Below are 25,173 nucleotides of genomic sequence, written 5' to 3' on the forward strand. Positions count from 1 at the left end.
GCAGTCCTACAGGTCCAGGCCCTCAGGAGGCCCTACAGACATCATGTCCAGGAGGCCCTACAGACAGACATCATGTCCAGGTTGCCATCATCTCCATCAGGAGGCCCTACAGACATCATGTCCAGGCTGCCATGTCCATCTCCAGCAGGAGGCCCTACAGACATCATGTCCAGGTTGCCATCATCTCAGCAGGAGGCCCTACAGACATCATGTCCAGGTTGCCATCATCTCCATCAGGAGGCCCTACAGACATCATGTCCAGGTTGCCATCATCTCCATCAGGAGGCCCTACAGACATCATGTCCAGGTTGCCATCATCTCCAGCAGGAGGCCCTACAGACATCATGTCCAGGTTGCCATCATCTCCAGCAGGAGGCCCTACAGACATCATGTCCAGGTTGCCATCATCTCCATCAGGAGGCCCTACAGACATCATGTCCAGGTTGCCATCATCTCCAGCAGGCCCTACAGACATCATGTCCAGGTTGCCATCATCTCCAGCAGGAGGCCCTACAGACATCATGTCAGGCTGCCATCATCTCCAGCAGGAGGCCCTACAGACATCATGTCAGGCTGCCCCTCCACAGGAGGCCCTACAGACATCATGTCCAGGTTGCCATCATCTCCAGGAGGCTACAGACATCATGTCCAGTTGCCATCATCTCCACAGGAGGCCCTACAGACATCATGTCCAGGTTGCCATCATCTCCATCTCCAGCAGGAGGCCCTACAGACATCATGTCCAGGTTGCCATCATCTCCATCAGCAGGAGGCCCTACAGACATCATGTCCAGGTTGCCATCATCTCCAGGTTGCCAGGCCCTACAGACATCATGTCCAGGCTGCCACCATCTCCAGCAGGAGGCCCTACAGACATCATGTCCAGGCTGCCATCATCTCCAGCAGGAGGCCCTACAGACATCATGTCCAGGTTGCCATCATCTCCATCAGGAGGCCCTACAGACATCATGTCCAGGCTGCCACCATCTCCATCAGGAGGCCCTACAGACATCATGTCCAGGTTGCCATCATCTCCAGCAGGAGGCCCTACAGACATTGGATGGGTCTTCGGACATGGACACAAGGGAGCATCTGAAAATGTTCTCAACCAGAGTGTACTCTAGGGATCCACTGTGGACCAACTTGGTGGACTGGTTGGCAATGTCAAGTCATAAGCAAGTTAACCAACAGTTTGTCATGAGGTGTTACACATGTATTGCCCAGCGTACTGGACACAACAAATGATATTATTATTATGATACTGGTCAATACGCATGATATTAAGTGTTGTTTCACCTACATTAATATTTCATCAGTTCCTGTACTATTTGTCAGCAGTATATGTACATACATCGATCGATGCCCTGGCAATCATAACATACAAAATATACCTAGATCTACCTCACCACTGATGCCCCACCAGATAAATGATGCCCAATCTGATGATTGATGCCCCACCTGATGATTGATGCCCCACCTGATGATTGATGCCCCACCTGATGATTGATGCCCCACCTGATGATTGATGCCCCACCTGATAAATGATGCCCCACCTGATGATTGATGCCCCACCTGATGATTGATGCCCCACCTGATAAATGATACCCCATCTGATAATTGATGCCCCACCTGATGATTGATACCCCACCTGATGATTGATGCCCCACCTGATAAATGATGCCACACCTGATGATTGATGTCCCACTGAATCAATGATATCCCATCTGATGATTGATACCCCACCTGATGATTGATGCCCCACCTGATAAATGATGTCCCACCTGATGATTGATGCCCCACCGAATCAATGATATCCCACCTGATGATTGATGCCCCACCGAATCAATGATATCCCACCTGATGATTGATGACTCACCTGATACATGATAGCCCACCTGATGATTGATGACCCACCTGATAAATGATGCCCCACCTGATGATTGATGCCCCACCGAATCAATGATATCCCATCTGATGATTGATGACTCACCTGATACATGATAGCCCACCTGATGATTGATGCCCCACCTGATTATTGATGACCCATCTGATTATTGATGCCCCACCTGATAAATGATAGCCCACCTGATGATTGATGCTCCACCTGATAAATGATAGCCCACCTGATGAATGATCCCCCACCTGATAAATGATAGCCCACCTGATGAATGATGCCCCACCTGATAAATGATAGCCCACCTGATGAATGATCCCCACCTGATGATTGATGCTCCACCTGATAAATGATAGCCCACCTGATGAATGATGCCCCACCTGATAAATGATAGCCCACCTGATGAATGATCCCCCACCTGATGATTGATGCTCCACCTGATAAATGATAGCCCACCTGATGAATGATGCCCCACCTGATGATTGATGCCCCACCTGATAAATGACATCTCACCTGATGCATGATGCCCCATCTGATTATTGATGCCCCACCTGATAAATGATAGCCCACCTGATGATTGATGCCCCACCTGATAAATGATAGCCCACCTGATGAATGATGCCCCACCTGATAAATGATAGCCCACCTGATAAATGATGCCCCACCTGATAAATGATAGCCCACCTGATGAATGATGCCCCACCTGATAAATGATGCCCACCTGATGAATGATGCCCCACCTGATAAATGATAGCCCACCTGATAAATGATAGCCCACCCTGATAAATGATGCCCCACCTGATAATTGATGCCCCACCTGATAAATGATAGCCCCACCTGATTATTGATGCCCCACCTGATGAATGATGCCCCACCTGATAAATGATGCCCCACCTGATGATTGATGCCCCACCTGATAAATGATAGCCCACCTGATGAATGATGCCCCACCTGATAAATGATAGCCCACCTGATAAATGATAGCCCACCTGATAAATGATAGCCCACCTGATGAATGATGCCCCACCTGATAAATGATGCCCCACCTGATAAATGATGCCCCACCTGATGATTGATGCCCCACCTGATAAATGATAGCCCACCTGATGATGATTGATGCCCCACCTGATAAATGATAGCCCACCTGATGATTGATGCTCCACCTGATAAATGATAGCCCACCTGATGAATGATGCCCACCTGATAAATGATAGCCCACCTGATGAATGATGCCCCACCTGATAAATGATGCCCCACCTGATAAATGATAGCCCACCTGATGAATGATGCTCCACCTGATAAATGATAGCCCACCTGATGAATGATGCCCACCTGATAAATGATAGCCCACCTGATAAATGATGCCCCACCTGATAAATGATAGCCCACCTGATAAATGATAGCCCACCTGATAAATGATAGCCCACCTGATAAATGATAGCCCACCTGATAAATGATAGCCCACCTGATGAATGATGCCCCACCTGATAAATGATGCCCCACCTGATAAATGATGCCCCACCTGATAAATGATAGCCCACCTGATAAATGATAGCCCACCTGATAAAATGATGCCCCACCTGATGAATGATGCCCACCTGATAAATGATGCCCCACCTGATAAATGATAGCCCACCTGATAAATGATGCCCCACCTGATAAATGATAGCCCACCTGATAAATGATAGCCCACCTGATAAATGATGCCCACCTGATAAATGATGACCCCACCTGATGATTGATGCCCCCCACCTGATGATGAATGATAGCCCACCTGATGAATGATAGCCCACCTGATAAATGATGCCCCACCTGATAAATGATGATGCCCACCTGATAAATGATGCCCACCTGATGAATGATGCCCACCTGATAAATGATAGCCCACCTGATAAATGATGCCCCACCTGATAAATGATAGCCCACCCTGATAAATGATAGCCCACCTGATAAATGATAGCCCACCTGATGAATGATGATGCCCCACCTGATAAATGATGCCCACCTGATAAATGATGCCCACCTGATGAATGATGCCCCACCTGATAAATGATGCCCCACCTGATGAATGATGCCCCACCTGATAAATGATAGCCCACCTGATAAATGATAGCCCACCTGATGAATGATCCCCACCTGATAAATGATGCTCCACCTGATAAATGATGCCCCACCTGATGATTGATGCCCCACCTGATGATTGATGCCCCACCTGATGCCCCACCTGATGATGATGCCCCAGATCAATGATCAATTGATTGCCCACCTGATGATTGATGCCCCACCTGATGATTGATGCCCCACCTGATGATTGATGCCCCACCTGATGATTGATGCCCCACCTGATGATTGATGCCCCACCTGATGATTGATGCCCCACCTGATGATTGATGCCCCACCTGATAATTGATGCCCAATTGATTGCCCATCTGATGATTGATGCCCCACCTGATGATTGATGCCCCACCTGATGATTGATGCCCCACCTGATGACTGATGCCCCATCTGATAATTGATGCCCCATTTGATAAATGATATCCAATCTGATGATTGATGACCCACCTGATTATTGATATCCAATCTGATGATTAATGACCCACCTGATGATTGATGCCCCACCGAATCAATGATATCCCATCTGATGATTGATGGGTAAGATTACAGAATACCGGATACCTTCCGTCATTTTTAAAAGCGCGCGAGTTTACTTTTGGTTAGGATTAGGGTTAGGGTAAGGTTTAGGGTTAGGGTAAGGTTTAGGGTAAGGGTTTAGGGTAAGGTTTAGGGTTAGGGTTAGGGTGATGTGACACTAAACAACATGGCTGGTAGGTATCCGGTATTCTGTAAGTGAACCGATTGATGCCCCACCTGATGATTGATGCCCCACCGAATCAATGATATCCCACCTGATGATTGATACCCTATGATAGCCCACCTGATAATTAATGCCCCATCTGATAATGATCTGATGCCCCACCAAATCAATGATATCCCACCTGATGATTGATACCCTATGACAGCCCACCTGATTAATGCCCCATCTGATAATGATGCCCCACCTAATGATTGATGCCCCACCTGATGATTGATGCCCAACTGATGATTGATGCCCCACCTGATAATTGATGCCCCATTTGATAAATGATATCAAATCTGATGATTGATGACCCACCTGATTATTGATGACCCACCTGATAAATGATGACCCACCTGATTATTGATGACCTACCTGATGATTGATGACTCACCTGATTATTGATAACCCACCTGATGATTGATGACCCACCTGATAAATGACATCTCACCTGATGCATGATGACTCATCTGATGATTGATGCCCCACCTGATGATTGATGCCCCATCTGATAATTGATGCCCCATTTGATAAATGATATCAAATCTGATGATTGATGACCCACCTGATTATTGATGACCCACCTGATAAATGATGACCCACCTGATGATTGATGACCCACCTGATGATTGATGACTCACCTGATTATTGATAACCCACCTGATGATTGATGACCCACCTGATAAATGACATCTCACCTGATGCATGATGACTCATCTGATTATTGATGACCCACCTGATTGATGACCCACCTGATGATTGATGACTCACCTGATTATTGATGACCCACCTGATGATTGACGACCCACCTGATGATTGATGACTCACCTGATGATTGACGACTCACCTGAGCAACATATGACATGTCAGAGATGAGAGAAAGACTCCAGTCCGTGCCTGGAGACGTATGTCTGTAGCAAGATGTTGACTTTCCCGTTGGGATTTTCTTTCCCCCCTGCCACTGGCATCTCACAGGCATCGAACATCAGGTTGTCCAGCTCATCCATCTCATCCTCACGGACCTGCCACACAAACATCCCATTAAACACTGTCATGCCACCTTGTACATACTTACATAAGGTATTTTCTTTTCAGTAGTTGAAATAAGAACACACAGAAATTCTAAAAAGAAGATTTCTTCTTTAAAATAAATGTCGGGAAAATAACAAATAATACTAGAAAGGAGATGAATATAAGCCAGAATGTGACTTCCAGCACTGTACAGATCATCCAGGTTCACTGACATCACTGTACAGATCACCCAGGTTCACTGACATCACTGTACAGATCACCCAGGTTCACTGACATCACTGTACAGATCACCCAGGTTCACTGACATCACTGTACAGATCACCCAGGTTCACTGACATCACTGTACAGACCACCCAGGTTCACTGACATCACTGTACAGATCACCCAGGTTCACTGACATCACTGTACAGATCACCCAGGTTCACTGACATCACTGTAAAGATCACCCAGGTTCACTGACATTACTGTACAGATCACAGATCCAGGTTCACTGACATCACTGTACAGATCACCCAGGTTCACTGACATCACTGTACAGACCACCCAGGTTCACTGACATCACTGTACAGATCACCCAGGTTCACTGACATCACTGTACAGATCATCCAGGTTCACTGACATCACTGTACAGATCACCCAGGTTCACTGACATCACTGTACAGATCACCCAGGTTCACTGACATCACTGTACAGATCACCCAGGTTCACTGACATCACTGTACAGATCACCCAGGTTCACTGACATTACTGTACAGACCACCCAGGTTCACTGACATCACTGTACAGACCACCCAGGTTCACTGACATCACTGTACAGATCACCCAGGTTCACTGACATCACTGTACAGATCACCCAGGTTCACTGACATCACTGTACTGATCACCCAGGTTCACTGACATCACTGACAAGACTCATGACAAGAGTTGTACTGCAGTTTCAGGCCACTTCCTCATATATACATGTTATCAATCTTTCACCTGAAAAGGCATTAATGAAGACTGACCTTGATTTGTTCAAACTCCTGGGACTTGGCCAATATGTTAAACACCTCTGGTTCTGCCATGTGAGGTTTGAAGAACTCGTTGATTGTCTGCAAACAGTACATATTTGATAGATAAGACCTACCAGTTTCACCATGCTGCTTCTGTAGGCTCACACAGCAACACAAACCCTAAATACATTGTGTCAGTTCACATGAAGCATTATTTCAAAACATTTCCAACATGACTGTGTAAAAAGCAAAAAATGTTCAAAACTGTGTTATGAGAGTGTGTTTTTCGTAACATTGGTTAGGTGATAATAATTATGAGTCACAATGTTTAAAGTTTTGGGTGTTGGTTGTGGGTCACATTTCGCGTCATATATGTTCAATCCCAATGGTATTTTTAGCGGCACGCCTTTTGGGATGGCGCTCAAGAGTTACCTCCCTTGACTGGATGTTTATGTGTTGACATCGTCATGTTGTGGAGTCTCCCAGCGATATCGAGAAAGATCTATGTGGTTAATGATACAGCCATGCTTTCCCCGAAAGTTCGAGAATCTGTATCAGTATATATCAGGCTGGCTGTTGTGTGGTGCGACACAAGGACTGACACACGGAATTACACAGGACTTTTGATATCACTGGAGTTGCCTACCATTGTCGTCCTTCGTCACCATCACCATCATCTGATCCTGACACTACGTGCCTGACAACTGCTCTCATTTGTAAACAAGCTTCATTTAGAATATCTGATCTCACTGTAATGATCAAGGCTCGTGGTGAGTTGATATTTTATATTTGTGACTCAAAACTTTAGATTTGTGACTCAATTGCATTGTACTAGAAATCTGTATTGTGATTCATTGTAGCTTGCTCATTGTTTGCTCAATATATTATTGAATATTTTAGACTTTTTAGACGGCAATTTATTAACCGTAACAGCAGTCATCAAGCAGGATATAGCTTTCTGACACACTGAAGGTGGATACCACATCAGTGTTGAGACTGACTGACTGACTAGACTACCATACCGTCCCTCAGTGTTGAGAAACAGCTCCATAAGAACCTGACCAATGTTTGTACCATGCAGGCTACAACCTCGGCAACGTACATCATTGGAGTACCACAACATACCTCCATCATCAGTGCAGTTATAACATGTAGCACTGGACACCTCATCCATCCCACAACCTCACAGGTGAGTGGCCTACTTGATGTAGAAGTGGCTGGCAATGCGACCCAGGTCAGTGTATATCTCACCTCCATTGTGTCGTACTTGATGTAGAAATGGCTGGCAATGCGACCCAGGTCAGTGGAGGAGAAGTAGGACGTCCTCTCATCAAATCTGACCATCATGGCTTTGTCCAGCTTGCGTCCTGCTTCTGTGATGAGGTCGCGCCGGTGGACCTCCAAGCTTGGGTCATCCTGGTGATAACACAATATTCTCTAAGGACTACTTACAAATATATGATATAACTTATATCTATAATAAGGGATACAGTTTTGAATGTGTAAACTGTGTGATATGAAAATACACAAGTGTAATAATCCCATAATGTCACTCTTACATAAGCTAAGTTTTGAGTGAGTGAGTGAGTTAAAATTTAAAGTCACTTTGGCAAGCTAAGTTTTGAAAGGTATTTTCACTCACTGGAGTCTCGAAGACAGTACATATGACGTCATTATTAGAGTTTGCAAATTTTCACTTTCATTTCCTGTTCCACGGTAGAGAATCCCTACATTTTTTACAAAGTGCTAACAAATTTGCCGACAAGTTTCATGAACACTCACCACTCGGAACTGATTTAGAACATCAGGTTAACCAATGTAAGGGGCAGATCAAAAAGTGGTTCCCACCTGGTGAATCTTTGTACAGATACGTTACTCCTGATAAGGAACCATCTCATTTTATGATCAATGTTCTCATCACCTGCCCCACCTGTCCCAGATAAACTGCAGATACTGTGAACATCCAGCTCTGATCAGTGCACACAAAAACAGTCTAGGTTGCACATAATTATGTTTAATGACAAATCATATACTACTATTGTGGTCCCCATTTTGCCTAAAATACACAATAACTCCAAAATAATTGTTTAGGTTGTCAGTCCTTGCTGCAGTCCTGAGGATTCAGGGACCATAACAGCTTATTCTACAGCTGAATAAATCACACTAACAGGTCTATTGCTGCTCTCCATTAATTTAATGCAGTGCTCTCTTCAGGTAGGGAACATGAGCACTGCAGAGTTATCTCCCTTTATGAGCCCCCCAATTCTTTGAGTAGACAGTAATACAGTGGAATTAGGCACTGATACATCAATAAAAGGCAGTTCAGGAATAAAACTAGCCAAAATGCCTGTCATAGATTGAACTAGATAAGAACTCTGAGAGCAGACGTTAGAGCTCGGGGTTAGACCCGCCCCAACACCCTAGGTGGCCTCATCTGCAGCCATGGTTTCACACGACTCAAAACAAGCATCAGTTGTCAGACTAAGCACTGAAGTGTACGAGTACCTGGACAACACCGTAGGGGATGCCGTAAGCCAGAGGGTTGATCCTCATCCGGACGTACAGGTATGTGTAGCTGAGCCACTTGACGGCCTCCTCCATGTTGGTTACTGTACCGAGTGCAACCTGAAATACAGTCAGAGAAAACTCTAACGCACGCTCTTACCAAACTGATGAAGCCAGTGTCAACCACTGGCCTAGAATGTATTACCAAGTCAGAGAAAACTCTAACGCGCTCTTACCAAACTGATGAAGCCAGTGTCAACCACTGGCCTAGAATGTATTACCAAGTCAGAGAAAACTCTAACACGCTCTTACCAAACTGATGAAGCCAGTGTCAACCACTGGTCTAGAATGTATTACCAAGTCAGAGAAAACTCTAACGCACGCTCTTACCAAACTGATGAAGCCAGTGTCAACCACTGGTCTAGAATGTATTACCAAGTCAGAGAAAACTCTAACGCACGCCTTACTAAACTGATGAAGCCAGTGTCAACCACTGGCCTAGAATGTATTACCAAGTCAGAGAAAACTCTAACGCACGCTCTTACCAAACTGATGAAGCCAGTGTCAACCACTGGCCTAGAATGTATTACCAAGTCAGAGAAAACTCTAACACACGCTCTTACCAAACTGATGAAGCCAGTGTCAACCACTGGTCTAGAATGTATTACCAAGTCAGAGAAAACTCTAACGCAGACTCTTACCAAACTGATGAAGCCAGTGTCAACCACTGGTCTAGAATGTATTACCAAGTCAGAGAAAACTCTAACGCACGCTCTTACCAAACTGATGAAGCCAGTGTCAACCACTGGTCTAGAATGTATTACCAAATCAATGCCAGGACATTGACATTGTAACATTAAGTTCTGGGACTAAGAATTCAGGGTACAGGGGGATATTTTTTCATGTCTTCACAAACTTAACTTCAGCACTTCCATGAATCAAAAGCAGGAAAATCCAAATAAACCATATTCAAATGAGAGGGGTCAGGTCAATAACAAAGATGATACAGGTTGTAACATGACTTGTAGTGAGTGAGTTTAGTTTTACGCTGCACTCAGCAATATTCCAGCTATATGGCGGCATATCTTTTGATGAGTGAGTGAGTGAGTGAGTTTAGTTTTACGCCGCTTTTAGCAATGTTCCAGCAATATCATGGTCGGGGACACCAGAAATGGGCTTCACACATTGTACCCATATGGGGAATCGAAGCGGGTCCTCGGCATGATAAACAAACGCCTTAACCACTAGGCTACCCCAACGCCCTATCTTTTGATGACCTGGAGTGAAAACCTCACCTCATCACTGACATTCTCTGTGAGGCTGTGGACGAACTAGAGTGAAAACCTTACCTCAGCATTCAGATTATCTGTGAGGCTGTTGACGAACTAGAGTGAAAACCTTACCTCAGCATTCAGATTATCTGTGAGGCTGTAAAACGAACTAAAGTGAAAACCTTACCTCAGCATTCAGATTATCTGTGAGGCTGTTGACGAACTAGAGTGAAAACCTTACCTCAGCATTCAGATTATCTGTGAGGCTGTAGACGAACTAGAGTGAAAACCTTACCTCAGCATTCAGATTATCTGTGAGGCTGTAGACGAACTAGAGTGAAAACCTTACCTCAGCATTCAGATTATCTGTGAGGCTGTAGACGAACTAGAGTGAAAACCTTACCTCAGCATTCAGATTGTCTGTGAGGCTGTAGACGAACTAGAGTGAAAACCTTACCTCAGCATTCAGATTATCTGTGAGGCTGTTGACGAACTAGAGTGAAAACCTTACCTCAGCATTCAGATTATCTGTGAGGCTGTTGACGAACTAGAGTGAAAACCTTACCTCAGCATTCAGATTGTCTGTGAGGCTGTTAGACGAACTAGAGTGAAAACCTTACCTCAGCATTCAGATTATCTGTGAGGCTGTTGGCTGAACTAGAGTGAAAACCTTACCTCAGCATTCAGATTATCTGTGAGGCTGTTGTTGACGAACTAAAGTGAAAACCTTACCTCAGCATTCAGATTGTCTGTGAGGCTGTTGGCGAACTAGAGTGAAAACCTTACCTCAGCATTCAGATTGTCTGTGAGGGCTGTAGGCGAACTAGAGTGAAAAACCTTACCTCAGCATTCAGATTGTCTGTGAGGCTGTTGACGAACTAGAGTGAAAACCTTACCTCAGCATTCAGATTGTCTGTGAGGCTGTTGACGAACTAGAGTGAAAACCTAACCTCAGCATTCAGATTGTCTGTGAGGCTGTTGACGAACTAGAGTGAAAACCTTACCTCAGCATTCAGATTGTCTGTGAGGCTGTTGATGAACTGGCTCTCAATTGGATTCTGTCTTGTCATCAGGGAGAGATAGTGGCTCAGCTTGTCGTGGGTTGTGATGATTGTGCCATGACCAAACTTGTCAAACTGGGGCCGACCAGCACGACCGAATATCTGCATCACGTCAAGGATGCCCAGGTCCACGAAGGAGCCTCGCTTCGCATCGTACAGTTGCGTGCCCTGAACATAAAACATTTAACAGATACAGAAGAAAGTTATTAGGGACATCACACTTCAAACTTAACACAAAAGAAACAAGAAGACAAAGTCATCAATATCCCCCGCAATGGCAAAATACTCTTCATGATTATGTCTACGAGTTATGATTGTGTCAAATATTTAGGTGTGTATATAGAAAAGTGGAAGGAGAGTATTGAAAGGTTTTTAAAGTTCTGCTCCAGAAAGGAGCACTATCACCAATTTCAGTCTATGTCAAACTTGTTGCCATGGAAATGCCAAAAATATTTTATTCAGAAATCCAAAACTACCAAAAGGCACCAGTACACCACCAGATCTATGTATGTGCCAAGTTTGGTGAAGAAACATTGAACGGTTTTAGAGTTCTGCTACGGAAAAGTGCACTACCACTAATTTCTGTTTTAGTCAAACTTGTTGCCATGGAAACACCAAAAATATTTTAGTCAGAATTCCAAAACTACCAAAAAGGAACCAGTACACCACCAGACCAATCTATTTGTCAAGTTTGGTGAAGAAATAGTGAACGGTTTTAGAGTTCAGCTCCGGAAAAGAGCACAACCACCAACTTCAGGCTATGTCAAACTTGTTGCCACGGAGTCCATTTTAATACCCCTGCAAAAGGCATTGCGGGGGATAAAAATTTACATTGAAATTCTTCTGGATTTCATTCTTGACAGAATAAATGCTGTTACGAATCCAAAATTACCACGTTTGTGTCTTGCCTAAACAATCAAATTGGAGGAAAGGTGCAGGCGTAGAAATAGAACTGGTAACTGTTTCTGTAAAAGTACATTTCCCAGTTGATTTTCCTAATAATCCATCATAGTGATGACCTGCACAAACCATGTTCCAGAAGTTAACATCATCAGACTATCACGTCCGAACATTCACCCACCTTGATGATGACAGCATGGGCGAGGCAGATTGACACCCCAGGCCAGGGTTGCTGTACACACCAACACCTTGATGTGGCCACCACTGAAGTACCGCTCTACCAGGTTTCGGTCCTGGCGCAGCATCCCGGCATGATGCATGCTGAAGCCGTCCGGGAACAGATCCTTCAACTGCTTGTTCCGTGACCTCTGCAACTGTGGCAGGACACCAGGGAGGGGTTAGTGTAGCAGTACATAAGGGAGGGGTTAGTGTAGCAGTACATCAGGGATGGGTTAGTGCAGCAGTACATCAGGGATGGGGTTAGTGCAGCAGTACATCAGGGAAGGGTTAGTGCAGCAGTACATCAGGGATGGGTTAGTGCAGCAGTACATCAAGGAGGGGTTAGTGCAGCAGTACATCAGGGAGGGGTTAGTGCAGCAGTACATGAGGGAGGGGTTAGTGCAGCAGTACATCAGCAAGGGATTAGTGCAGCAGTACATGAGGGAAGGGTTAGTGCAGCAGTACATGAGGGAGGGTTCAGTGCAGCAGTACATCAGGGAGAGGTTAGTGCAGCAGTACACAGGAGGGGTTAGCAGTGCAGCAGTACATCAGGGAGGGTTAGTGCAGCAGTACATCAGGGAGGGTTAGTGCAGCAGTACATGAGGGAGGGGTCAGTGCAGCAGTACATCAGCAAGGGATTAGTGCAGCAGTACATGAGGGAGGGGTTAGTGCAGCAGTACATCAGGGATGGGTTAGTGCAGCAGTACATGAGGGAGGGATTAGTGCAGCAGTACATGAGGGAGGGGTTAGTGCAGCAGTACATCAGGGAGGGGTTAGTGCAGCAGTACATCAGGGAGGGGTTAGTGCAGCAGTACATCAGGGAGGGGTTAGTGCAGCAGTACATCAGGGAGGGGTTAGTGCAGCAGTACATCAGGGGAGGGTTAGTGCAGCAGTACATCAGGGAGGGGTTAGTGCAGCAGTACATCAGTTAGGAGGTTAGTTGCAGCGGTGCATCAGGGAGGGTTAGTGTAGCCGTACATCAGGGAGAGGTTAGTGCAGCAGTACATCAGGGAGGGAGTAGTAGCAGTACATCAGGGAGGGGTTAGTGCAGCAGTACATCAGGGAGGGGTTAGTGCAGCAGTACAGCAGGGAGGGGTTAGGCAGCAGTACATCAGGGAGGGGTTAGCAGCAGTACATCAGGAAGGGTTAGTGCAGGTACATCAGGGAGGGTTAGTGTAGCAGTACATCAGGGGAGGGGGTTAGTGCAGCAGTACATCAGGGAGGGTTAGTAGTGCAGCAGTACATACATCAGGGAGGGGTTAGTGTAGCAGTACATCAGGGAGGGGTTAGTGCAGCAGTACATCAGGGAGGGGTTAGTGTAGCGGTACATCAAGGAGGGGTTAGTGCAGCAGTACATCAGGGAGGGGTTAGTGTAGCAGTACATCAAGGAGGGGTTAGTGCAGCAGTACATCAGGGAGGGTTAGTGCAGCAGTACATCAAGGAGGGTTAGTGCAGCAGTACATCAGGGAGGGGTTAGTGTAGCAGTACATCAGGGAGGGGTTAGTGTAGCAGTACATCAGGGAGGGGTTAGTGCAGCAGTACATCAGGGAGGGGTTAGTGCAGCAGTACATCAAGGATGGGTCAGTGCAGCAGTACATCAGGGAGGGGTTAGTGCAGCAGTACATAAAGGATGGGTCAGTGCAGCAGTACATCAGGGAGGGGTTAGTGTAGCAGTACATCAGGGATGGGTTAGTGCAGCAGTACATCAGGAAGGGGTTAGTGCAGCAGTACATCAGGGAGGGGTTAGTGCAGCAGTACATCAGGGATGGGTCAGTGCAGCAGTACATCAGGAAGGGGTTAGTGCAGCAGTACATCAAGGATGGGTCAGTGCAGCAGTACATCAGGGAGGGGTTAGTGCAGCAGTACATCAAGGATGGGTCAGTGCAGCAGTACATCAGGAAGGGGTTAGTGCAGCAGTACATCAAGGATGGGTCAGTGCAGCAGTACATCAGGAAGGGGTTAGTGCAGCAGTACATCTATGATATTTCTTAACAGTTATACAAATTTTTGAAGGGCATTTAGAAATGAAATGCATAAGGAAAGCAAGATTTATGGATGTCAACTTCTTGACCTCCCCAGACTGCAGGTTTAGAGACTTACATTCTTCTGAGCCTCGCCATATGAACGATCCTGGTCAGCGAGGAACAGCTGGGAGTGACCTCTGTTCTTGGAGTAGTCTCGCAACATCATGGCTGTCCGTACTGTCTCATTACGGGCGTGGACGAACACCATCACCTGAACAGACAGTCAAGCAAAACAGAATGACCCTCTGCACACACAAAATGTGGAATTTACATTTTCAAGAAAACTGTTGGTATGACAAACATTATTAAGAAAGACAAATATTTGTACAAACGTCTTCATACTTCAACTATAATAGTTCAGAGCAAAAGTGCACTTTATTACACTATACATGGTGGTAGAGAGAACTGTATTTCTCAATTTCAAATATATATCTGAGCATGAGAATGTCCATGGGCCCAAGCTTCACTCAGGATCAAATATTACACGAACAAATATACTTCCTGAAATCCTTTAACATTTGTCTTTATGGCACATTTTATCCTAAACTGTATTTAGAGTTGTCAATGGTAGAATCCCCTACAACATGCAGGTCTAACACTGGCAGAATCCCCTACAACTTGGGAGGTCTAACACTGGCAGAATCCCCTACAAGATGGAGGTCTAACACTGGCAGAATCCCCAACACCACAATGGTCTAACATTGGCAGAATCCCCTACAACACAATGGTCTAAAACTGGCAGAATCCCCAACAACACAGTGGTCTACCACTGGTAGATTCTCCAACAGTGACATGGACTAATACTGGCAGAATCCCCAACACTACCATGGTCTAACTCAGGCTGGATCGCAACACCACCATGGTTTAACACTGGCAGAATCCCCAACACTACCATGGTCTAACACTTGACTTGCAAACTATCAAGTCACCAGCATGAGTGTCCCCACAAGGACACAACAGTTTTGCCGATCACCTGTCTGTAGACTGTACCTGGTAGCCGGCCTTGACCTGGGCCACCACCTTCTCATAGCAGACGTTGTTGAACTCCATCATCTGCTGCACTCGGTTGGTGGCCTTTACACCTGGACAGAAATAACATCCAAGTTCTCACATATAAAAATGTAATTTTTAGAGTAAAATTGATATTTTATACTTATCCTGACTCATGCTCTTTTGCTTGTCTTCTTCTTCTTGCGAACATAGTGGAAACACTTGTATCTCCTTAATTGAAGCTCCCTTCAATGTAAAATCACTAATAGTACTCACCACGAGTTGCTCCCCTTTAATCCCTTTTTGGCGGGAAAGGTGTCGCCACCTCACACCTCGTGCTTCACTCTCTCCTGATTTTGCGAGCCCAACACTTGAACTTACAGGAAATCCAAAGTGTTATGTGGGGGAGGATGGGAGGGCTGACCTCATGAGTCAGGATAAGTATAAAATATCAATTTTACTCTAAAATTACATATTTTCCTTATCCTGACTCATGCTCTCTTGCTTGTAGAATCCTACGGAACGGAGGAGGGAGTAATAGAATACTTTGGATTTATAATTAGTGATTTTGTATAAATATAACTGTAATAACTGGTATAGGAACTTCTGAAGGCATTGACTTAGGATATTTCCTGTATATAAACCATAGGTTATATAATGCCATAATTGGGTATTACATTGATATATATTGAGAAAACCATTACATATATTATATATATATATAATGACTCTGATAGAGTAAGCTGTACAACTAAAGATAATATCCATATATACTTAGGGGTGAATGACCTAAGCTAAATATATATACATAGCTCTAGAACTCCTTAGAGTTATAAGCTAGCTAAATTATGTATATAATACATATTAAACTTGTGATGTTAATATTTTAACGCCCTCACGAGGGACTGTCAGCTGTTGAGCGAGGACCAAAGGGCCTAAATGGTGAATGCCAGAGACATCTTCTGTGGTGATGTCTCAGGTAGTGATTCGCCAAACACCATGTTCGATTTCAAAAGCATCCTTCCATAATTGTGTTCAATGAACAGTTACCGTGCAGCAGGGCGAGGGTGGAAGCCAGTGCCCTGATCTCATGTGGATTTGATGCTGTTGGTGGGTCCAAGCCTGCTGCCTTGTAAGCATGGTGAAGTATGACAGTCCTTATCCAAATAGATATGGTAGCGCATGTGAGACTTCTGTTTGATTCTGTTGGCGATAAGGGGATGAATAATCTTTTGAGAAATCTTCGCCTTGTTTTGGATCATTAAGTAAGTAAACTTTGAGAGCTCTGACTGGACACAGTGATAAGTCTTGTGTATCTTGTGATCCGAGAATCGAAGATAGTGCTGGTACATGGAATAACCTATCTGGTTGACCTGGTAATTGATTTTTGCGATGAAATCCCATCTTAATCCCAGGTGCTTATGTTTTGATTGTCATCAAACTGTATCCTCTCGTAATCCAGAGCGTGAATTTCAGATATTCTTGCTGCCGTGGCTAGAGATAGCAGAAATAGTGTTTTCTGTGAGAGAAATTCAAAGTTTGTCGATTCCAAAGGTTCATAAGCCTCACTAGTGAGGTGTTGTAACACTACATTCAGATCCCAAGCTGGGGCGTGGAACTTCCGCTTTTGGTCCTCCAATCGGAAAGCACGTAGTAAGGCCAGTAACTCTGGAGATTTTGTCAGCTTGACACCCGTTCTCATAGTGATCACAGAGCTAAGCGCGGCAAGATATGTTGATATCGTCGAACCTCTTAAATGTTTGTTTTGGCCTTAGGTAACACAAATAGTCTGCCACTTGAGGATGTGAAGCATCTCGCTGTAAATCCTTTATTAGCTGCATAATTTTGAAACTGTGCCACTTGTCGCCGTGATAAGTTACGAAGAGTCGAAAGTGTCGTAAGGCAAGCGTGACCGCTTTTGCCGCCCTGGTAGAATATCCTCTCTTGTTTAAACACATTTGTATACAGTCCATACGTGAAGTTGGTAAACTTCTGGGTTTCCGTGCACTTGTTTTGTGTGTGGATGTATTAACAGGTTTGAGCGCTTGGGTAGCTCTAATACTGGTTGACCGATTTCTTGAATTAGCATGGGAAACCATACTCTGGCTGGCCAGTAGGGCGTGACCAAAGTGAGTTTCTGTAATACTTGAGGTATTATTGCTGGCGGCGGAAACGCGTACGCGTTGAGGCCTTCCCATGATATACTTAGAGCGTCCGTTTCCCAAGCTTGTGGATCTGGGATTGGTGACACGAATGTCGGTAACTGATTGTTGAATCTTGTGGCGAATAGATCTATTAGCGGCGCTGCTAACGGCTTGATTATCTGTGTAAATATTTCCGTATTGAGCATCCACTCTGTCGGTGATGGTAGATGAGGCCGAGAGACCGCGTCTGCTAGTACATTTTTGGCTCCGGGAATGTGAACTGCTCTGATCTGTAGATTTAGATCGTGGGTTAGATCGAATAGTTGAAAGCTTAAGTTCAAAAGGTTCAGTGATCTCGTTGAGCCTTGTTTGTTTACGATAGAACGCCACTGTGGAATTGTCGGTATGAATCATAAGGTGCGATTTTGTAGAAATGTGCTCCAATGTAGAATGGCGTTGATTACAGCTTTCATCTCTAGGATGTTTATATGGAGTTTGCTTTCTTGTTGGTTCCATAATCCTGATGTCGTCTGGTTGGCGAGATGAGCTCCCCAACCTTGAAGTGACGCCGTCACATATAGATGGGTTCTGAATTCCTGCTCTGCTAAACAAATCCCTTCGCAAACATTCGATTTCTTTGTCCACCATAGTAGATGAGGTCTGAGATGTTTCGGTAGACTGAATGGCTGTAAATCGTCGAGATGTGCATTGATGAAGACCTGTAAAGGACGTAACTGTAACCTGCCTCTGACTGTCATGTCTTGGGCTGATGTGAGGAGACCTAGGAGGCTCTGCCATTGTCGAAGTGGTAACGGAGAGCGTAGAGCTGGTGGAATGGTCTGTTGGATCTTGATCCAACGGTCTTCTGGTACGACGATACGGTTGAGATTTGTGATAAATCGAATGCCTAGGAACTGTAGGTCTTGTGACGGTACTAGGTCCGACTTGAGTAAGTTTACTAACCATCCTAGCTGTGTTAGTAGCTTTATGATGTAATTTAACTGTAGTTTGAGATGCTGTGGATCTTGATCTACTTGTATCCCGTCGTCGAGGTAAAACGCACTGCGTAGCCCTTGATGATGAAGATAGGTGATAATCGGTTTCGTTATCCTCGTGAAAAGCCAGGGGGCTGATGATATTCCGAATGGGAGCACTTTCCACTGGTAATGTTGCCCGTCTAAGGTAAACCGTAGGTATTTCCTGGCTTTGGCGTGTATCGGGATGTGCAGGTAAGCGTCCTGTAGATCGATACTGCCCATGTAGTCCATGGGGCGAATCAACTGCCGTAACTGAGGTAAATGTATCATGCGGAACTTCGGGGGTTTGCGCAGATAGTTCTTGTTGAAAAAGCTCATGTTGTAGATGAGTCTGTATTTCTCCTTGGAGTTTTTCTTGGGAACTAGGAAAACTGGGGAGTAGAAACCTGGTTCTATGTTGTCTTGGTCTAGTACTTCTATGGCCTGCTTTATTAAAAGTGATGTGACAGCCTCTCTTAACTTCGGTAGTTGTTGTGCTTGTAAGTCGAACTTGTGAGGGTTGACTGTCAACGGAGGCTTGGCCTTTAGTTGGATACGAAATCCGTGACGAAGAATGTTGGAGACATAAGGGTCTTGTAACATTCCCCAGTTTTCCCAGTAAAGTTGGAGGCGTCCACCCACTTGAGATGGTTGTACTGGAACGGCTGGGGGTGGAAGACTCCAGTCGTTCCGAACCTGTCTTTCAGCGTTTATAGTTCTTGGGAACCTCTGGGTGTCCTGCCTCTTCCTGATCCTCCTCTATAGTTGCCGAATGGGCGACGAAAAGAATCTTTTCCTCTAGAGCTGGCTATCTTCCTGTCTCGTGCTCTCTGTAGGCCCGTGAATTTAGATCTTCCTGAGTATCTTTGAGAGGTCTGTCGGATGACGCTGGCTAGTGTGTCCATCGATCTAATCATCAGGACTTCTCTGGAATCCTTAGTGACTTCCTTGGAAACTTTGTCTATTTCTCCATTAAAGATGGATGTTGAAGACCACGGGGCTGTATACAGTGGGGCTGTAAAGTTCTCACCCCAGTTGCAGGAAGCGAGGAGGCCTTTGACGACGAGCTAAGGTCAGTGCTGCTGAAATAGATGTAAGATGATCTGTTAGGAACTGCTGGTCTTTCTTTGCATAAGTAAGGCAGAATAAATCATTCTATCATCCTCAGAAGTTGTATCACCGAAATCTGGTGATAAGAGTCTCATTGATCGTTCTAGATCTATTTAAACCAAAAACATAATGCCTCGCCATGGTTTCTATCTGGACTAACTTGCGATCATCAATCTTGTAATTCTTGTACTTGACATCGTTGATCAACTTATAGTTCTCATCGATGTCTTGAGCTTTGAAGAAGGGGTCCATGTTATGGGTGGAGAACTTCTTGGCATGAAAGTTAGGTAGATGTGGTGTCTGAACTTTCGTGGCTTTGTGGAATGCTGCATCTAGATTCTGTGGAATTGCTGCAATCGGGTCGATCGGTGGTAGTGTGATAGCATCTGCATCGTCTTCTTTCATCAGATATGTCTGCGCCACACTGCCATTTTTAGATGGTGATGAGAGATCTAGGTTATTGACCATCCAATACCGTATCTCAGCATCGGAGAAAATAACTCCTCCATCATCCTCTATACCATCATCATTGATGAGAGGTTGGTGCTGTTCTGGACTGTGTGCTTCTGTCTCTACGTCCGGCGATGCTTGTGCAGCTCTGTCTGGTGACCTGTAAGGTGATCTAAGGGGGATGAACGAAGAGGAGATCGTCTATGGGTTGATCTTCTCGGTGACCTGTGAGGAGAACGTTGATAGCTTCGCGAAGTTCTTGTGTAGTCCCTCGATGTCCTTCTAGATGATGAAGATCTGGATTCAGCTGCCCTTCGCGAATGCCTTCGCGAAGCTTCCTCTGCGTCCGGTCCGGGGGAATTACGATAAGACCTTCGCGAAGGCTTTCGTGATGTCTGATGGTCCGAGTCCACATCTTGGGATGAAGGTGACGAGGGTGATGATCTATCCCGCCTTCGCGAAGGCTGTACATCTAGGTCCTTCGTGGAGGTGGTCCGTGCCTTCCTTCGCGAAGGTGACATCGTCTGGCTGCCTCGCTGACAGGGGGTGCCTCTGGGGTGCTGTCACGTTGGAGCCTTCGCAAGGCTCGGTCCTTGCTTCTGCAGTCTATATCGGTCTTCCATCATCGTCATAATTTGCTGCATCAGGTCATCAGGGATGGTCTGGCGATGTTGTTCTCTGAGCCTTTCTCTCTGGAGTTAATGATGGGGTCCACAGCAATAACGCCTGACATCAGTGTAGAGGCATCAGGCTGCATGAAGATCTCTGCTGAAGTCACTGTCGCTGACACCGCCGCTTCTTGTGCCGTATGTCGGGATGATAATCGGCTGGTCATCGAGGCCCATTTCTTCGGGCTGGAACGATCTCAGCTGAGAAAGTTCTCGCTGTCTTCGTAGACTTTCCTTTGGATGTCGACGCTGCCCTGGGGTTAAGTTCGCGCTGAGAAGACGCCGAGGCCCTCTTGGACTTTGCTGCGATGACGGGATGTCTGGGGAGGCCGGTCGCTTCTTAGAGGTGACGGATCATGCCCAACGCCCTCTTCCGATGGGGTCTCTAGCAGAACACCAGACGGTAGGGGGTCGATCGCCAGCAGCTGACTAGATGGAGTATCTGGAGCATCAGCCATATTTAGCCCTTTGTTTGCGTGACCTATCTGCAGCACGCCTTAAGACGCAAAGATAGTATTTATTAAATGCAGAATTAGATAAATCAATGCAATAACTGCAACGTGAATCAAATGCACACGGCGTAGAACAACTAGGGCATATTACATGCGTATCTGAGGCAGAAAAACGTAATCTACAAATAGTACAGATTTTCATCAACGTAATACTAGCTGAACAATCACTAATACACGTGAATAAACAGTAGAAATACGATAAATAATCAATACAGATTACTGAAGGATACTAGCTATACTTCTATAGTACACTATAAGAAGTAATAAACTAAGAAAAATCAAAGGATATGTTGTGTAAGGAGACACAGGCGCTCTCACATCCTGCTCACTGGGCGAAGAAGGAGAGAGTGAAGCACGAGGTGTGAGGTGGCGACACCTTTCCCGCCAAAAAGGGATTAAAGGGGAGCAACTCGTGGTGAGTACTATTAGTGATTTTACATTGAAGGGAGCTTCAATTAAGGAGATACAAGTGTTTCCACTATGTTCGCAAGAAGAAGAAGACAAGCAAAAGAGCATGAGTCAGGATAAGGAAAAATATCTGGTCTATGGTCTGGTCTAAGTCATCTGTGAAGGTCTAATTTGTGAGGACCAAGACAATGGGCACAGGTATAACTTCTTATCTTTTATGGTTTGGCAAAGTATGCCAAGGCAAGGCTGTCAGTAATCTATAAAGGTCTTGACAAGGAGCACAGGACTGTCCTCTCCTATGAAGGTCAAGGCAAGGCTGTCAGTAATCTATAAAGGTCTTGACAAGGAGCACAGGACTGTTCTCTCCTATGAAGGGCAAGGCAAGGCTGTCAGTAATCTATAAAGGTCTTGACAAGGAGCACAGGACTGTCCTCTCCTATGAAGGTCAAGGCAAGGCTGTCAGTAATCTATAAAGGTCTTGACAAGGAGCACAGGACTGTCCTCTCCTATAAAGGTCTTGACAAGGTCAAGGCAAGGCTGTCAGTCAATCTATAAAGGTCTTGACAAGGAGCACAGGACTGTCTCTCCTATGAAGGTCAAGGCAAGGCTGTCAGTAATCTATAAAGGTCTTGACAAGGAGCACAGGACTGTTCTCTCCTATAAAGGTCAAGGCAAGGCTGTCAGTAATCTATAAAGGTCTTGACAAGGAGCACAGGACTGTTCTCTCCTATAAAGGTCAAGGCAAGGCTGTCAGTAATCTATAAAGGTCTTGACAAGGAGCACAGGACTGTTCTCTCCTATAAAGGTCAAGGCAAGGCTGTCAGTAATCTATAAAGGTCTTGACAAGGAGCACAGGACTGTTCTCTCCTATAAAGGTCAAGGCAAGGCTGTCAGTAATCTATAAAGGTCTTGACAAGGAGCACAGGACTGTTCTCTCTCCTATAAAGGTCAAGGCAAGGCTGTCAGTAATCTATAAAGGTCTTGACAAGGAGCACAGGACTGTTCTCTCCTATAAAGGTCAAGGCAAGGCTGTCAGTAATCTATAAAGGTCTTGACAAGGAGCACAGGACTGTCCTCTCCTATAAAGGCCAAGGCAAGGCTGTCAGTAATCTATAAAGGTCTTGACAAGGAGCACAGGACTGTTCTCTCCTATAAAGGTCAAGGCAAGGCTGTCAGTAATCTATAAAGGTCTTGACAAGGAGCACAGGACTGTTCTCTCCTATAAAGGTCAAGGCAAGGCTGTCAGTAATCTATAAAGGTCTTGACAAGGAGCACAGGACTGTTCTTTCTCTCCTATGAAGGTCAAGGCAAGGCTGTCAGTAATCTATAAAGGTCTTGACAAGGAGCACAGGACTGTTCTCTCCTATAAAGGTCAAGGCAAGGCTGTCAGTAATCTATAAAGGTCTTGACAAGGAGCACAGGACTGTTCTCTCCTATGAAAGGTCAAAGGCAAGGCTGTCAGTAATCTATAAAGGTCTTGACAAGGAGCACAGGACTGTTCTCTCCTATAAAGGTCAAGGCAAGGCTGTCAGTAATCTATAAAGGTCTTGACAAGGAGCACAGGACTGTTCTCTCCTATGAAGGTCAAGGCAAGGCTGTCAGTAATCTATAAAGGTCTTGACAAGGAGCACAGGACTGTTCTCTCCTATAAAGGTCAAATCAAGGCTGTCAGTAATCTATAAAGGTCTTGACAAGGAGCACAGGACTGTTCTCTCCTATGAAGGTCAAGGCAAGGCTGTCAGTAATCTATAAAGGTCTTGACAAGGAGCACAGGACTGTTCTCTCCTATGAAGGTCAAGGCAAGGCTGTCAGTAATCTATAAAGGTCTTGACAAGGAGCACAGGACTGTCCTCTCTCCTATAAAGGTCAAGGCAAGGCTGTCAGTAATCTATAAAGGTCTTGACAAGGAGCACAGGACTGTCTCTCCTATAAAGGTCAAGGCAAGGCTGTCACTGTAATCCTATAAAGGTCTTGACAAGGAGCACAGGACTGTTCTTGACCTATGAAGACTGTCCTATGAAGGGCAAGGCTGTCAGTAATCTATAAAGGTCTTGACAAGGAGCACAGGACTGTTCTCTCCTATAAAGGTCAAGGCAAGGCTGTCAGTAATCTATAAAGGTCTTGACAAGGAGCACAGGACTGTTCTCTCCTATAAAGGTCAAGGCAAGGCTGTCAGTAATCTATAAAGGTCTTGACAAGGAGCACAGGACTGTTCTCTCCTATAAAGGGCCAAGGCAAGGCTGTCAGTAATCTATAAAGGTCTTGACAAGGAGCACAGGACTGTTCTCTCCTATAAAGGCCAAGGCAAGGCTGTCAGTAATCTATAAAGGTCTCTTGACAAGGAGCACAGGACTGTTCTCTCCTATAAAGGCCAAGGCAAGGCTGTCAGTAATCTATAAAGGTCTTGACAAGGAGCACAGGACTGTTCTCTCCTATGAAGGCCAAGGCAAGGCTGTCAGTAATCTATAAAGGTCTTGACAAGGAGCACAGGACTGTTCTCTCCTATAAAGGTCAAGGCAAGGCTGTCAGTAATCTATAAAGGTCTTGACAAGGAGCACAGGACTGTCCTCTCCTATAAAGGCCAAGGCAAGGCTGTCAGTAATCTATAAAGGTCTTGACAAGGAGCACAGGACTGTTCTCTCCTATAAAGGTCAAGGCAAGGCTGTCAGTAATCTATAAAGGTCTTGACAAGGAGCACAGGACTGTTCTCTCCTATGAAGGTTTGACACAAGGGTCCCAGTTCTTATCTATGAAGATCTAGACAAGGGTTACAGGTCTATGTTCTTATCCATGAATGTCAAGCTAAGGCTATAAGTTCTTACCCAAAGTACATGGGTCTGAGTTCTCAAGTCGTGAAACGGGTCTAGGTTCTCATGTTTTGGCGAAGTATTTAAGTTCTCACCTATGAAGGTCTGGCCGAGGGGCACAGGTCTGAACCTTCCATCGAAGAAGAAGAGTCCAAGGTAGGGGTTAACATTGAGGAACCTGGCCACGTCGATGTAGTTGGGCAGTGTTGCCGACAGTCCCACGATACGGATCATACTCTGTGTACTCTCCACCTGAGTACAGCGCATGGTCCATATCACAATTAGTAACATGGCAACATAACAAAATAGAGTGAGT

General features: G+C 45.4%; 1 protein-coding gene across 1 annotated transcript in view; it reads right to left on the minus strand.

Annotated features, from left to right (window-relative positions):
- LOC124279163 (activating signal cointegrator 1 complex subunit 3-like) overlaps positions 1-25,173 on the minus strand; it is a 60,030-nt gene that overhangs the window by 14,326 nt on the left and 20,531 nt on the right. The window contains 11 exon segments of the mRNA XM_046714964.1: positions 5,596-5,626; positions 5,628-5,770; positions 6,785-6,871; positions 8,024-8,188; positions 9,278-9,397; positions 11,553-11,777; positions 12,691-12,711; positions 12,713-12,883; positions 14,829-14,963; positions 15,743-15,834; positions 24,953-25,109. Of these exon segments, the coding sequence (XP_046570920.1) occupies positions 5,596-5,626; positions 5,628-5,770; positions 6,785-6,871; positions 8,024-8,188; positions 9,278-9,397; positions 11,553-11,777; positions 12,691-12,711; positions 12,713-12,883; positions 14,829-14,963; positions 15,743-15,834; positions 24,953-25,109 (1,347 nt within the window).

Source organism: Haliotis rubra, unplaced genomic scaffold (assembly GCF_003918875.1).
Source record: "Haliotis rubra isolate DU_JTF1 unplaced genomic scaffold, ASM391887v1 Scf247, whole genome shotgun sequence".
NCBI lineage: Eukaryota > Metazoa > Mollusca > Gastropoda > Lepetellida > Haliotidae > Haliotis > Haliotis rubra.